The 15793-nt window shown below is 48.4% G+C and overlaps 1 protein-coding gene across 2 annotated transcripts in view; it reads right to left on the reverse strand.

Annotated features, from left to right (window-relative positions):
• Nucleotides 1-299: 299 nt before the first annotated feature.
• The window catches only part of PSTPIP1 (proline-serine-threonine phosphatase interacting protein 1), a 42604-nt gene continuing 27110 nt past the window's right edge, over nt 300-15793 (reverse strand). For both annotated transcript variants that reach the window (XM_081021575.1, XM_081021576.1), the window contains exons 6-15: nt 14148-14210; nt 12340-12438; nt 11309-11354; nt 11015-11094; nt 10591-10689; nt 9878-9974; nt 9246-9333; nt 7936-8006; nt 6070-6170; nt 300-3918 (exon numbers count right to left, since the gene is read on the reverse strand). In XM_081021575.1, the coding sequence (XP_080877701.1) occupies nt 3787-3918; nt 6070-6170; nt 7936-8006; nt 9246-9333; nt 9878-9974; nt 10591-10689; nt 11015-11094; nt 11309-11354; nt 12340-12438; nt 14148-14210 (876 nt within the window). In that variant the 3' untranslated portion in view covers nt 300-3786. The remainder of the gene's footprint in view (nt 3919-6069; nt 6171-7935; nt 8007-9245; nt 9334-9877; nt 9975-10590; nt 10690-11014; nt 11095-11308; nt 11355-12339; nt 12439-14147; nt 14211-15793) is intronic.

Here is a 15793-nt window from a genome sequence, read left to right on the forward strand (position 1 = left end):
GATAAGGATGGTGTCTTCATAAGAATTCTAATTCTGCAGCTTCTTTCTGGAGTCCCACTTTTGATACTTTCCAGCGAAAGCATAGCAACTTCCAATTCTGTTACTGAATGTCCAACAAGACTGAAATGCTCCCACTATTTTGAGTGTTAACATTTTTAATGTCTGATTTGTGTCCGTTTATTCCCCTGCAACTGATTATATATAAACAGCAGCAGGGTATTGCTGGCACACATTATCAGATTGGAAGATGTGAAGGGATTTTTGATAATGACTTAATTGCCTTTTTTTTTTCTTCCCCCAAAACACTTGGGGCTAATCTGTCCTCCCTGAGCCTGTAGCAATTGGTGGGTTTACACATTCAAATTAATAGATTAAGAAATACGTCCCAGCATCTGGAATGTGGAACTCCTAACAGCAATGAGTTTCAAGGAGAAGCCAGCTCTGAGCAAGTATAGATCAAAGGCAGTCCCTTTCTTGAGTGCCGCTTGGGTCCCACATTTTGCCCCCTCCGCGCCCCCCCCGCCTCCTTGCTCAGCTTAGTATTGAATATCCTAAGCCTACAGTGGCCATTTAGTGTCACTTGCAGTGCCGAGATCTGAGGCACCTGCCATTTTCCATTCAGAGGCAACACTTTTCTCACATCTCCCAGCCCCATTGTCTGATCCCACTTCTGGCTGGGAGAAGGGTGAAAGATCACCACTTTCCCAAGCAGCTCCTCCACTGGCCTCTGTCTGCTCCCTGCAGCCAAATCCCCCTTCCTGAATGCCACTGGTTGAAGTCACCCTGAGCACAAGCCTTTTGTCATACAGCACCTCCTCTGCACACCATCCGTCAAATCAAATTACAAATCCTGACAAGGGAGCCAAAGGAACCAGCTTTCCTCTGGGTCCAGCTGCAAAGAAACCTTCACCAGAGGCTTTTGTTTTGACTGAAGTAGGGATTAAGCTGCACCAGTGACAGGCCTTATTCTCCAAGCTCATCAGCTAATAAACACCCATGTTATTTCAAAGGAAATAAGCCAATATTCATGTCCTTTTCTATTGAAAGAGCAGTAGTTGAAGTGCATGTATCTTAAAAGATTTATCCATAACTGCAAGTGAAGACAGTGGCAGACTCACCCGAGGAAGAAGAAAATAGGAGAAAAATTGACTCTTAACATTTTAATAAGGTTCTCTATAATGCCAGCTAATGGAATTCTGCGGGAAGAGGAAGAAATGTAGTCATTGGAATTTCCTGCAAAACATACCAACAAAAAGTGCTTCAGGTGTGATCTTCCACTATTGTGCAATGCCAGCAGTTATGAAGTGATCTGGACAAGGAATGTGGGGGAAGAATATCATTCAATATATGACCACTTGTCTAGCCGTGGGACTAGAGAGGGGGCTGTGTTAGTCTGTTGCAGCAAAAGGAACAGCCTTGTGACATCTTGAAGATTAGCCACTTCATAAGATTATTATTATTCATTGAATTTATATACCACCCTATACCCAGGGGTCATAGAATCATAGAGTTGGAAGAGACCACAAGGGCCATCGAGTCCAACCCCTTGCCAAGCAGGAAACACCATCAGAACACTCCTGACATATGGTTGTCAAGCCTCTGCTTAAAGACCTCCAAAGAAGGAGACTCCACCACACCGTCTCAGGGCGGTTCACAGAATATGCCATGATAAACTTGTCTAGGCTTAAAGGTGCCCACAAAAGTGTGTTTTCTCTGGCCAGAGGGTTATGGTTTGAGCTGTGGGGCCTGCCACTCTTAAGGCGCAGCTCCACATGTTAATCTGAAGACGGCGTTAGGGAGAAGGAAGCCCCTGTTACTCCTAACATTTCTGTTCCTCTGATTTGAGCACTTGGCATTGTGCAGCTATCTTTGGATGGACAAGAGATAAATGTAGCTGAAAGACACATGATACATGGTTTGCATGAATTGGATGTAGTGGTGTGGTAATTTAGCAATGGGAAATTAGGCAGCTATAGTAGTATTAGGTGGTCTTGGAACAGCAAAAAGTCTTGTCCAAACTCTCTGTCTGTAAAATGACAAGCTAAGAGAGCTTAACAGAAAATTACACCATTCTGCTCATTGCAATCTATTTTTTATTATTTTAAAACTTTTGGATATGCTGTTAAATGATATGTCTGCAATTAAATACTTTAGACTACATTTTTAAAAATATAACATCGTTAATGTTTTACTTGTAACATAACTTTCATCAGTGAAACACGGAAAATTCATTGACTTTTTTGTTTAAAACATATATTAAATTACCCTCAGTATTCACATCACTTGCCGTCTCACACAACCCTGTCAGGTTACAAGACCATTCTTGTCTCCTTCCTTTTTCATTTATTAAAGGCACCTGCTTCCTTTCTATACCTTTAGAGTCAACCCCAAAGCACAGGAGATGCTCTCCCGCCTCCCTCCCAAAGCAAGCAAACTGTGCCTCCAGAGCAAAGCTGGACTGAGTTCCCAGGTGACTTGTTTCTGCGCTCTCTCCTCGTGTAGCTCCTGCATGCGGTGCAACTGGGCGGCAAATAAATGCTGGCATAGTTTGGTGTGGATGGCTCAGAAGGGGCTCAAAAAGGCCCTTGCTCAGTCTATCCAACCCGTGAGCAAATTTGTGGAGGGCATGAGACTTCAGGGTGCGCATACATAGTTGGCTTCCATTGGGAGATGAGTACGTCAGTAGCCTTAGGACACCTGCAGGAATCTGCAAGTTGAAAGAATTTACAGGATGGGTTTCTTTCTATCTAATGAAAGAAACGGTCTGGCGTGTCATTGCAAGAGGGGTCCCTGGAACAGGTCATGGGAGTATTTCTCAGGCCTTCCACTTGCTGCTTGCCACTTGTAAAGTGGTACCTCGGCTTTCGAACATCTCCGTTGACTAACATTTTGGTTTTCGAATGCCATAAACCCGGAAGTAGATGCTTCGGAAATTCAACATGCCACACGGCTTCCGCTGAGTGCAAGATCCTGAGGCCTAGCTGTCAGCTGTTGAGTTTTCGGTTTTCAAACGTTTCAGAACTTGAACGGTCTTCCAGAATGGATTACATTCAAAAACCGAGGTACCACTGTATTCAAATTCTCAGCTGCTGGTACCCTAAACTCAAGCTGCGGCAGAAACCAGTGTTGGCACCCCAGTGGAACAACTGCAAGTGCATTTCCTCTCCCTCCAAAGGAGCTTTTGATCCCAGGCAGCTGAGAATTTGAATGATTGCTGAGTGCAGCTCCAATGACAGCTCCCCACCTTCATTTCCAGGGGGCAACTGCAGAGCCAGGAAAGGGCTGGTTTGATCTATGTGCTTTGGGTTCCGTCTGCTGGAGAGAAGAGGAACGACACCAGCACCAAGACATCCCTCCAGAGTGGCACTTGAAATGGCTGCGTTGCTGCCCAGTTGGGCTGCGTTGCAACAAAAGGGTCTTTTAGAGAGGTCCTCTGTGGATCCCTTATGAGGCCATCATCTTAGAAATCATAAACCTTGGGTTGCTAACCTGTGCCGCTCCCAACTCCCATCACACCCAACCAGTGGTCAGGGATGACAAAGAGTTGCAGTTCAGCAACAGCAGGAAGACCGCAAGTTACCAAAGCCTGCTAAAATAGATAGGGGTGTATCTTGTAGTTGTGCTGTTTTGTTTTTAGCAGCATGGGACACTAGGCAGCAATCTCTGTTAAATTTAAGTGTAGACCCATAGCTCTTCATTTAATGACATTCACAAAGATTATTAAAAGGCATATCTGGAGGGGGGGTGGAGAAGGGAAAATCCAAACACTCCAGGTTGCTCCTCTCATCAAAGTTTTTCCAGATAAGACCCAGGCACAAATCCTTGCTTTCCGTTATGTTCTGCAGTCCACCAGCCATCATCGCCTACTTCAATGATAGAGATGACATCACCTGCTTGGATGTCCAGTTCATCCTCATTCTAGAAAAAGAGAACAAATGGAGGACTGAAGAGAGGTTTGCTCCAGCAGCAGCTGGAAGGTCCCAGGCTTCTCCATCACCATCCCAGGTAGAAGGCTAGGCCAGATCCCTTCTGCCTGACTCCCTTGTTGTTCAGGTGGAGACAGCATTTTGCTGCTGTTGGTCCATGCTTTTCCCACACCTATAGTTGGGAGTGGAGCTGCCCAGTCCCACCCAGGGGCTGCTACAGGTGCTCTGATGGGTGGGCAACCTTGCTCAGCCAGAGGCAAAAGTGGGTGGAGTAACAAGACTAAAGTTTTCCTTTGCACATTAGACAGGCTTCTGCACACACACACACACACACACACACACACACACACACTCCAGACAAGCAAGGGAGGTTATCGGATATCAAGGACACATTCATGCCAGGCAAAAACATTCCAGGTTTGAAGCAGAGCTAGTGGCTGGGAAGTGGAGTGTTGCCTGGGAAGAGTTTGGAGGGCCAGGTAAAGAGACCTGGAGGGCCACAATCAGCCTGTGGCCTTGAAGTGCCCCCCCCGGCCCTGCATACCACAAAGGGCCAAGGAGCCCCTCCAGCCTCTTCCCCCTTTTTCAGAATGTTAATTTTAGTAACAAGCACAACCTTAAGCAAAATTAAGTGACTGACTGACCAATTAATTATAACTTAGTTGATAGATCAACACGTTTCTTTAATCAGGTGATGGCCTTCCTTTTCGTTAATGTATGCTAAACTCTATAACCTGGTTACCATGACCCAAATCAAATTGTGAACATACACAGCAGCCAAAGCTGCTCTGGGTACCAGGCGCCCAGACGGAGCTCATTGCTGACTTGTGACTTTGGTGCCCACAAAGCGTTTCCTTACCTGGAGCTCTAGCAGCTGATGGAGCTGCCATTCAACTTCCCAACATGAAGACCATCTGCAGCATTGTGGAGAACAGCAGCAGCAGCAGCAGGACCCAACAGCCCTGCTCCCAGCCACCCTGTGAGGCCAGGGGCTTGTCACTTTGCCCAGGAACCAGCTCTGATAGCAGTGGGGCTTTAGGAAATCCTACCCGCGGGCTCTTTGCCTTGGAGTGTGGAGTAAGGGATCTTGAGGTAGTTCTGCTGTGCTCCTGGGCTTCAGCTGATGTCTCCTGATTTTTCACTGATTTTTCTTCAAGGCCTACATGAGCTCCCAGTACGTTTCTGAGCACAATTCAAAGTGTTGGTGCTGACCTTGAAAGCCCTAAACACCCTCGGTCCAGTATACCTGAAGGAGCGTCTCCACCCCCATCGTTCTGCCCGGACGCTGAGATCCAGCGTTGAGGGCCTTCTGGTGGTTCCCTCATTGCGAGAAGCAAAGCTACAGGGAACCAGGCAGAGGGCCTTCTCGGTAGTGGCGCCCACCCTGTAGAACGCCCTCCCATCAGATATCAAGGAGATAAACAGCTATCTGACTTTTAGAAGGCATCTAAAGGCAACCCTGTATCAGGAAATTGTTAATGTCTAATGTTTTACAATTTTTTATGTGCTGTAAGCTGCCCAGAGTGGCTGTGGAAACCCAGCCAGATAAGCAGGGTATAAATAATAAAATTACTACTACTACTGCATGCAGAGAGATCAGAGGAAGAGCTCTCTCTGCAGCTCCCATTTCTTGGGATAGTTTAACTGGAACTGCTTTGTGGCTTTGTGTTTAAGGATTTTCATCCTTGTTTTTGGGATCACGAAAGCGGCCTGCGAGGGAGCACGTCAGCTGTGCATGGCCTCCACTTAAAGGCAATTCATTCAATCAATCAGCCAATAAAAATAAAACCACATTCACCTCCTGGAGTTTGTGTTCAGATTGATATTGATTTTGTTTAAGCAGATTCTATGCCAGGGGTCCCCAAACTAAGGGAAGGATAAGGCCCGAGGGACTCATTTATCCGGCCCACTTCTGGGTTGGAGGAGCACCGGAAATAATGCTTGCGCATGCGCACAAGCTATTTTCGGTGCTCCTCCAACCCGGAAGTGCGCTGGAAATAGCGTGTGCCCACGCATATGGGCACGTGCTCCCGCGCCCCCCAGCCCTCTGGCCCGTAGCGCGATCAGCGCTGGAGACACTGTCCCGAGGTGCAGTAAGTTTGCTGACCCCTGCTCTATGCACCTGGGGGGATTTGATGCTTACCTGGGCTGTGTAATCATAGAGGACTCTGTAGTCCTCAGATGTAGAAAACTCTTCTTCTTGGGCTATGTGAATTGCTGCATAAACACCATCTGCTTTCTCAGCTGTGGGAACAAAGGGGTTAACTGCTTAGAGAGGTGGAGGATCCTGTGCAAGTGCTCAGAAAGGGAGAGAATCTGTTCTCTCTACAGGCAACTCCCAGGAATGTGCTGAGGCATTCCAAGGCGGCAGCTCAGCAGGTGCGACTGAACCCGTCTATCTAGATTTAGCCTTAGTAACCACATTAATTCCATGATGCATTCATAGCACAAAGAAAATATTTTGGCCTCAGCAATTGTTTTCAAGTACCGGTGCTGTTTTGAAATCTCAAAGAATGGGATCATTTTTTAAAAGGGATTTTATTGTTTATTATGAGTATTTATTAACCACCAGCTCATTAAAAGACTACCATGGCAGTGTACAATAAAATCATTAAAATATCATAAAATTATACAGAACAAACTAGCAACACCAAATCAGATTAATTCTCTGGGGTGGCTAACTATTAGAGATCATTGATTTCTATCCTCCCAAAAGGCAACAAACACTATACAAAAAGTGTAAAACAAAAGCAATTGCATCTCACAGCTACTTTTTTCACAGTCGCCAATAACTGTATTTCAGCCATCAAAAGTCTGTGTGAACAGAAGTGTTTTAAAATTCCTCCAGACATGGGTGAGAGAGACGCACATCCGCAGGGAGGGCATTCCATCAATATTTGCACCAGCTGGTATTGGGGAGGTGCTCTTTGGTCTCAGAGCATGGAGGGCTTCAAGGATGCCTGAGCGGCAGGAACGGGGAAGGAAAGGCCCTAAGTGTGGCAGCACCTCATCTTTGGCACTCCCTGCCCATTGAAATCAAGCAGGCGCCTTCACTGGACTCATTCATTTTGGCACCTGATAAAAATATTCTTGCTTAGACAAGCCCACACATGCTTAGAAAGTTGAGGTAATCTTAATATGCATGTTAACTTTGAGGGGTTTCTTTTACATTCAAGTGGTGTATGAATCTTATGAACTAACTAAATACACAGTTTATCGCCGTCGTCATCATCACACTGCACTGAGCAGCAGGAGGAGGAGGCAGGCAGGCAGCTTTGCACAACGCCCCTTCTGTGCCAAACTCAGGTAATCTTTGTTTCTCCGGGCTCCTTCTGCCTGCTCCTGCTTCTTCCAGGGCTGGTATGACCTGAGGTTTCACTTCCTTTGCAAGACAGAGTCCTGACAGCATTGCTGCAATAGCTGCACCCTGTGCACCAGGCCTCCCCATGTGGCCCACAAGCATGCTTTGGCCAAGCCATGCCCACCGTCCCACCAGGGGGACCCAAGGGCCTTTGCAGGCCCAGCTGCAAAGGGGCGCCAGGTTTTGCCAGGGCCAATAATCAGCTGGTTTCCAGGGACTGCATAGCTCTGTGCACAAAGCGCCCAAGCCCCAGCCACCAGCTGATGATGGGGGCCTGCGCAGAGCTCTGTGAGGTGCTTTTGCTGATGGCCTTGATTGCTCGGGCAAAAACAGATCGCCGGGCGCCACTGTTCCTCTCCCTCTCCCCTGCCCCCCCCCATCTTACACAGAGGCAAGCAGAGCCTGACGGGAGGCGAACAGCAGCCCCTCCCTTCCCCTGCTGGGGCCCCCTTTCTCCATCAGGTGCTCTTGGGGGAATGGGAAAAAACACCCATCTGTTGCAAGCCTTGAGTCCCTTTAAACAGATTAACACAGCAATGCCCAAAAGAGTGAAGGGGGTGGATTTGTGTTTAATCCTGAGAAGGTGCCAATGGCCCTTTTAAAATGTGGGCTCGCTTCCTAAAAAGAACATCAGTTGAACAAACATACCAGCTGGTGGAGCTGTGGGAACAATACTGTCGGAGGTGTTTCGATTGTTTCCGTGGAGCAATCCAGAGAATCTGTGGAGCCATAAGAACCCAGGATGAGCTTCAGAGCAAGAGGCAGTCAGCCCCCTCCTTTCTTATTTATCATGGCTCCTGCGCTCATGGCCAGCGTTGAGGGTCACCCTCAGTGGGCCCCTGCCAGCGCCCAGACCCCATCAGGGCCCCCACAGAGGACTTCCATAGCCTCCTGGCCATGCCCCCCTCTTAGGAACTTGAGAGGCGCCCTGCTAGATCAGACCCAAGGCCTGCCTGCTTCACCAGGTGCCTCTGGGAAGCAGGACAAAAGGGCAACAGGCCTCTCCTGCTGCAACTGCTGTGCAGGGGTAGACTGCCCCTGAACATGGTGGCTCCATGTTGCCGTCCTGGTTAGTATCAATGGGCAGCCCCATCCTCCATGAAATACATCAACGCTTCTCGAAGCCAGAATGCAGTGCTTGAAGGGGCAATGAATCCCACAGGCTAACTCTTGCCCCCGCCTCCCCCTTGCTGCCTGGACACCTGACCTCCCCAAGTGTGCAAGCAGTGGCAAAAGTCAGTCCCCTTGCCCTTTCCTGCTGGGTGGATTGGGCCCAGAGTCGGAAGGAAAGCCCATGGCCAGCCATCAAGATGGCACAGTGTCATCGCTCAGGCCTGGAGAGACAGTTCATGCGACACCCGAGATCGCTGGTTCAAGAGAGTTGTGTTCATTGGTATTTCAGAGGAACTGAGCCGCAACTTTCCCTGCAGCCGGGTGGGGGGGGGGTGCTGATCCCTCTGGTCTCACTTCTGTTTTGAGGTTATTTATTACATATATGGCAACGCAGTCGCGTGGGTGGCAAACTCCTTCCCAACTCCTTCCTTTTCTTATTTATTTAATAAAATTTATAGACTCTTTGATCGCAGAAGGACCTCAAGGTGATTTACAAAAGAAATATGATTTTATTTGGCAGCTTCTCTGTCTCTTAAATTGCTGTTTTCATACCCAATTTTAATAATATAATAATCATATCTGTTTTATTCCCTCCTGACTTTTTATTTTTCTTTTGACTTTAACAAAAGCTCTGTGTGTTGATTATTTTGTTATTCAATTTTATTTTATTTTTTAAAGATAGCAGAGATGTCCTAACTCACAGAGGGGAGCCTGGTGACTGCATATTCCCCAAGACAACCCCCCCCCCAAAAAAACCACATGGCTCTACACCTGTGCAGAGAAAGCTTCCCCAAAGTCTCTTGGGAGAGTCCCCCACATTCAAGTTGCCCAATGGCCTGTGTTACCTCTTCATCATCCCACATGTCGGGATGGGGCTGCTGCAGGTTTTAGTCGTCAGGACTCGGTCGTAGTAGTTTTCGTAGCCAATGGCAGCTGCATTGGAGAAGGGGTGGAAGGCATGGGAAAAACCAGCTCAGCATCGTTGTACCATTCCCCCCCCCCCCACTACCGCATGGTCATTCTCTCCTCTGAAGCTCACATTTAAAACCTTTCACAATATTTTAAGAATTGCACGTTTCTAATGGTCTGGCAGGGGAATGCTACTGGTGATGGCTTGGGAGTGGAATGGGAAGCAGTCTAGATCCAAGGACCCCAGGGAGGCCCCTCCAGATGGTGGAGGCGACAGGAGCCATTCTAGCCCCCAGGCATCTTCCTTTGGTCGCAAGGGGATGAGAGCCGGGTGCAACGAGCGCCTGGTGAATCTTGAATGCTGCTTATAAGCAGCAGAGGCCGGATGGTCACCACCTACAAGCAATGCTGCTACAGCAAGTCTCCTGCAGCAGCAGCCGGGGGCTGGACTAGCTGCCTGCGAAGGGCCTTCCAGTCGCCCTTATTCCCACCCCCCCTTTCTGGAGTTCAGAGGTGACAATCAGACAACCAAAACCGCTAAATAAAAAAGTTCCCTCAGCTGGGTTACCTGGTGGCTCCATCCCAGTCATCTTATTCTGAACGAAGTGATTCATATCCGAGTCTATGTTGCAGTTCTCCAGGCTCACGCGGACCTCTTCATACAGCTGGGAGAGAGAGAAAGGGAAGACGTGGCTTGGCTCGGGATCAGCACATTTTATGAACCAAAAACTTTTGCTTCTTTTGACACCAGTCATCTTAGTTCCTTCCTTGAAAATGGGTTTTTCTGAGGCTAAGATTCTAAGACTGTGGGCAGAGCCTGTTGCAGCCTTAATTCTGATGAGGCTACTGAGCACCTTCAGATGCTTCATAAATAAATAGAACAAAAACATGTTTTTTAGGAGTTAAGTTGCGGTTGAAAGTGTTGCGCTCTTCCTCAATGCTCTGGACCATTTTGTTGTTTAATGGTTACTGGGAATCCCTTGGATCTCTTCTGAGTTTCTGGGATTCGCTTCCACTTTAGCCTCAGTTTTATTTATTTCCTTTCTATCCCACCTTCCTCCCTCCAAGGAGCTCAAGGTGGTGGTAGATAGCCCTCCTCCCCCACCACTGGATCCTCTCAGCAACAACCCAGTAAGGTAGGTCAAGCTGAGAGCTGGCCCAAGTGGAGAGCTTCCAGGGGAGAGCTTCATGGCAAAGGGGGGCAGGATTCCAACCCTGGCCTCCCAGGTCCTAGGCTGACATTCTAACCACTACACCACCGCTGGCGTGCATTTCCCTTACCTCATCGTCCTTCACGCACTGCATGGAGAGCTGGTTGCAATGGACCCACAGGGAATTCCGGAGAATGGTGATTCGGTCGCATTCCTGGAGCTGGAAGGCCTGTATCCATGTAGGACAAAGGGGGGTTCCGTTGGCTCCATGGTGTTCTGCGTCAGGGCCGCCGTCCAAAGGTGGCAGCTTGGGCATTTGGCAAGGGGCCACACTCAGGAGGGGAGCCACGGCTAGGAGCCCCCGGGACCTGCTGCAGCAAGGTGGTGCAGACTCACGGAAGGGCTTTGCAAACCTGGACCTGACCCCATTCCAACATGGCATGCAGAAGTCCCACATGTCAACACGGAGAATGCATAGGCATCAGTGGACCACGAAATCTGTGGCTCATATTGAGCCGTGGATACAAAGTGCTTTCCAAATGCAAACCTCTTACCTCGCAAGTGCTGATATGCTCCTGCTCCCAGGCAGTCCGGGCCTGATCCAGCAATTCTATGTTCTGCTTGTACACTCTTTCTGCAGCAGCAGAAAAACAAATGAGAGGTGTTCACCAATGAGGTACAAGTCTCTCTTTGTGTAGCCCCATCCCATGATTAGGAATCCTCCAGGACAAAATACCCAGGACTTAAAAGAACAGGAAGACCCTCCTGGATGGCTGGGTTGCCAGGACCTGTGCCTGTCCCAGCAGTGTGGGGCACATGTGACCTACTGTAGGTTTTCTGGACAGTACCTGCTTCATTTGCTGCCTCTTTGCACTGCCTTGCTTTGGTCTGACTCTGAAATATAAAAAGAGAAGACTCATGGCTCTGCAGAAGAAAGAGAAGGGATGCTAATGATTGTAAATACTGGATACCCTTGCCAACACAAGAAGAGCCAAAATGGCCTCTCTAGTCCTGTTCTCACAATGTCCAACCAAATACCTAGACGGAAAACCCACAAGCAGGACTCAAGCACAAGAGCAATCCGCTCTCCACCTGCGGTTTCCAGAAACTAGTATTCAGAAGCATCGCTGCCTCCAACTGTGGAGCCAGAGCAGAGCCCCCTGGCTCCCAGCCACTGACTCCTCCATCGAGGTGGCTGGCCATCCCTGCCCATTTGGCCAAGGCTGGCCCAGGAATTCCTCTGCAGCTGGCATTTCTCCCTTCACATCCCAAATAATCCAAATCCTGCCATTTATTAATTTCTAGGGTTTGGAGGCTTCCCCCCAAATCTATAACAATATACAACATATACAGAGTACATATATCAGAGTTACAGCTCAAATCACCTCCAAACCCCACCCAGCCACCCTCAGTAGTTACCAAAATTCTTCCCATTAGCACAATATACAACACCATCAAAAGCCAGCCCATACAAGGAATAAATATACCATCTTTAGCATACAAGCCAACTGACTAAAATAGCCAACCCAATCTGCACTGAACAGGAACAGACATTATTCTTTTTGTGTTAGCGAATTCAATAAAAGGGTACCAGATAAATACAAATGGGTCATTTTCCTGTTGACCACGCACACAAGTTTCTAACAAAGCAATCCTTGGGAACTGTGAATTTTGAAGGATAGCTGTGTTTCAGTTTGCATTAAAATACAGGCCAACCCAAATTTCTCCTCCACCTCTAGCTAAGGGAGAAATGACACCCTAGTTTTCCCACTATGTAGAACCCAGGAACCAGGGAACCAGGGAGACCACCACAGTGAAAAGCAGGCGTTTGCTGGAGGCCCAGCTGCTCCCTTGAAAGACCACTGAGATTCTAGGATACCTTTTCTGTTTGCTTTGGGTTGCCCACGGCACTTATCCTCTCCAAGGTCTGTTCAGCCTCATCGGTGTCTTTGCACTTCTGCTCATAAGACTTCTTTGACTGCAGGCAAAGATATAAATACCGTCGATGTGTTGTGAACCACCTTGAGATCAATGGGTATAGGGCAGTATAAATTTAATAAATAAAATGAATAAAAAATAAGTAAATGAGATTGGGTGGGACGCGGATGGCGCTGTGGGTAAAACCTCAGCGCCTAGGACTTGCCGATCGCATGGTTCGAATCCCCGTGGCGGGGTGAGCTCCCGCCGTTCGGTCCCAGCTCCTGCCCACCTAGCAGTTCGAAAGCACCCCCAAGTGCAAGTAGATAAATAGGGACCGCTTTCTAGCGGGAAGGTAAACGGCGTTTCCGTGTGCGGCGCTGGTGCCGGCTCGCCAGAGCAGCTTCGTCACGCTGGCCATGTGACCCGGAAGTGTCTCCGGACAGCGCTGGCCCCCGACCTCTTAAGTGAGATGAGCGCACAACCCTAGAGTCGGACACGACTGGCCCGTACGCGCAGGGGTACCTTTACCTTTACCTTTAAATGAGATTGGAGGAGAGGGAGGGAGGGAGGGAGGGAGGGAGGGAGCTGGCGGCACGACAGCAGAGAATCCCCAGAAGCTGAAGGCCCTTCTTAGGATAGTGTCCTAGGCTAGTCCTACTCGGAATGGACTCACTGACGAACTTGGGCTCACTAATTCCTAGGGACATTAAAATGCATTGCATTTAAAGCCTGCATTGCGGGGGTTGGACTAGATGACCCTTGGGAATCCCTACGAATGTAGGATTCACTGTGATACCGCTTTAGAGTCATGGCCCTCCCAGCGGCGGAGCATATGCCCGCGCTGCCCAGGGCGGGTGCACTCCTGAGGGGGGTGGGGCGCAAAGGGTGCCCTCCCAGGCGCGGGGTAGCCACTGGGGTGCGCCCAGCGGCCGGGGGCGGAGCAAGTCGCCAATGGCAGACATTTGGTGCACCGCCTGCCCGTGACTGCCAAATGTCACCCCCTCAATGAAAACACCCGGGGGGTCCGCCCCCGCCACACACCCCTTCCTGTGCCCCCAGCTTCCCCCGAAAGGATTATGAGAAGTGTAGTTTGTTAAGAGAGCTAAGAGTTGTGGGGAGTCCCCTAGTGCCCTCACAGAGCTATCATTCACAGTGCAGTCTAACAGTCAATCCCTCTTCAGCACACTGAACAAACTACAGCTCCCAGAATTCTTTGCAAGGAGCTAGACCTCTTTAAAGGGGTATAATAGTGCTTTGAATGCATAAGGTGAATGTGGCCCAAGTGCTACTCAGAGAAGAACCTAAGTTAGTCCTGTCTATTAACTTCAATGGGTCTACTCTGAGTAGCATCCTAAAAATCTACACACCTCAATGGATCATACCAAGGTCAAAGGTGGATTCTGGACAGGGTGGCCGGTGTCTCTGCACGGGGCATCAACAGGACACCGCAGCTATAATGCGGTGCAATGAGCAGAATGGAAGGAGGGAGGCAGGGTTGCCAAATTTTGGGCTCACTCAGGGCACCACTGGAATTTTAAAGTCTGCCACTGTCAAGGACCTTTCCCATGGTGGCCAACCAAGTGCCTCTGGGAATCCCATAATCCCATGTTTGGAGGGCAACTCTCTCCCTCAGAGGAGACCCACCGGCAAGAAGGGACTTCAGTCACTCATGCCTAGGTGAGCTCCATGGTAAGGGGCCCCATCCTCAGCCTGATTAAAGCAATTATTTAGGCTGTGGTGAAATACGTGTTTAAGCTCATTTCTTACCTCCATGGTCTTCTTGTACATTGAGAGCTTGTTCTTGTGCACTCGCTCCATTGTACTTTCATACTGCAGGAAACACAGAAGATTTACAACTCTTGTCCCCCAGCAAAAGAGCTTTTAAGCTGGGGCTGCCCTACATCTGGAATTTCCTGGATAGAACTGGGATTTGGGGCAGAAATTGCTGAAATGTCCGGGAAAATCCAGACGTATGCAACCCATGTTGGAGGTCTATATTTTGACAAATTTCCTTAAAAATAGCTTAACAACTTTGTCTGCCCCCTCCCATAAAAAAAACCTTTGGATTTTCCCTTTTTGAAACTGGGCAACCCAATTTTAAGCTCTCTGCCTTGCTTGGATTAAATTTGTGTGATTTCAACAAGCCTGCCTTCAACCGTGCAGAGCTGAAATAGTGCAAGTTAAAGACACATCAGATGCAATCTTGCTGCATTCACACAATTCCAGACGACTGGTGAACCTTGGAACACCACCTCAAGCAGACAAAACCCCTGTGCACACCTCAAAACAGAACACAGGCAAAAAAAGCAGGCAGCGCCCGACCCACCACCAAACAAGTAAAAAACCAAAGCATAAAAGTAAACATTTGGGAGGAAGCCTTGAAGGCGTCTTGCCTCCCTTTGGGGATCTGACTGACACAGCGCTTCTCCTTGTGCTCTGGCTGTCTATTTGTCAGTGGAGCCAATAGGGCAACATCCTCAGAAAGCCCTTCTCCACAGTTAAACCCAGCGGCACTTATCACCTCCATTCAGGAAAAGCGGAGAGTTAGGATACAGCCTGTCTGTCAATCACATCCAATATATTAATGTCTCTCAAATATCAGAGAACCATTTACAGGGATGCTGTCCCTAAGTTATTGGGCGAAGTTAAGTCCCTTCGTACTCTGATCTGCAGCCTGGAGGGACCTGGGTCAGAATTCACAAACTGGAGAAATGGCAGCACGTCTTTGAAAAGAAGCCCCTCAATATCTGATGCAAGATAGGCTTCATGGAAGGTCAAAGTGCACACAATGGACAGTTTCTTTCTTTCTTTCTTTCTTTCTTTCTTTCTTTCTTTCTTTCTTTCTTCTCCCTAAAGTTTTCTTTTAAAATGAAAAATAGCCAAGGAAAGCTGGAATTGGAAGGCACGGAGTGTTGGGAGAGGGGATTGTTTAACCATTTCCCTCCCTGTAGTTCCCCCCAAATTTCCCCCCCCCCCCCAGATCTCTTCCTTCTGAATGAGAAAAGCAGCTTAGAGAGGAATGTAAGCAACCAAAGGGAAACAGGAAGGGGGAAGACCAAGTTGTTCTGCCTGTTTTCTCTACTTCTGATTACAGCCTCCTTCAGCTTTTTCATTTGGAAGAAAGAGCTACAATTCCCAGCATCCTTAAACTACAGTTCCCAGGATTCTTTGGGTGAAGTCACATGCTTTAAATGTAAACGCTGAACGTCTTCAAATGTATGGGGTGGATCTGCCCTTCCAAGAATCATAGCAGTGCCTGTCATGTGAAGTTTGGCTCTCAGTCTGACTGAAAGCACAAGAGACAAACTGATTTCACTGGGATTGAGCTGCAACAATTTTAGGTGCATTAGGCCCTGCAGGGTTCTTGTTTTGTTTAAAAAGTATATTTCTACATTGCCTGGGCTGATTTAGCC

Source organism: Podarcis pityusensis (genome assembly GCF_964106645.2).
Source record: "Podarcis pityusensis genome assembly, chromosome: 9".
NCBI lineage: Eukaryota > Metazoa > Chordata > Lepidosauria > Squamata > Lacertidae > Podarcis > Podarcis pityusensis.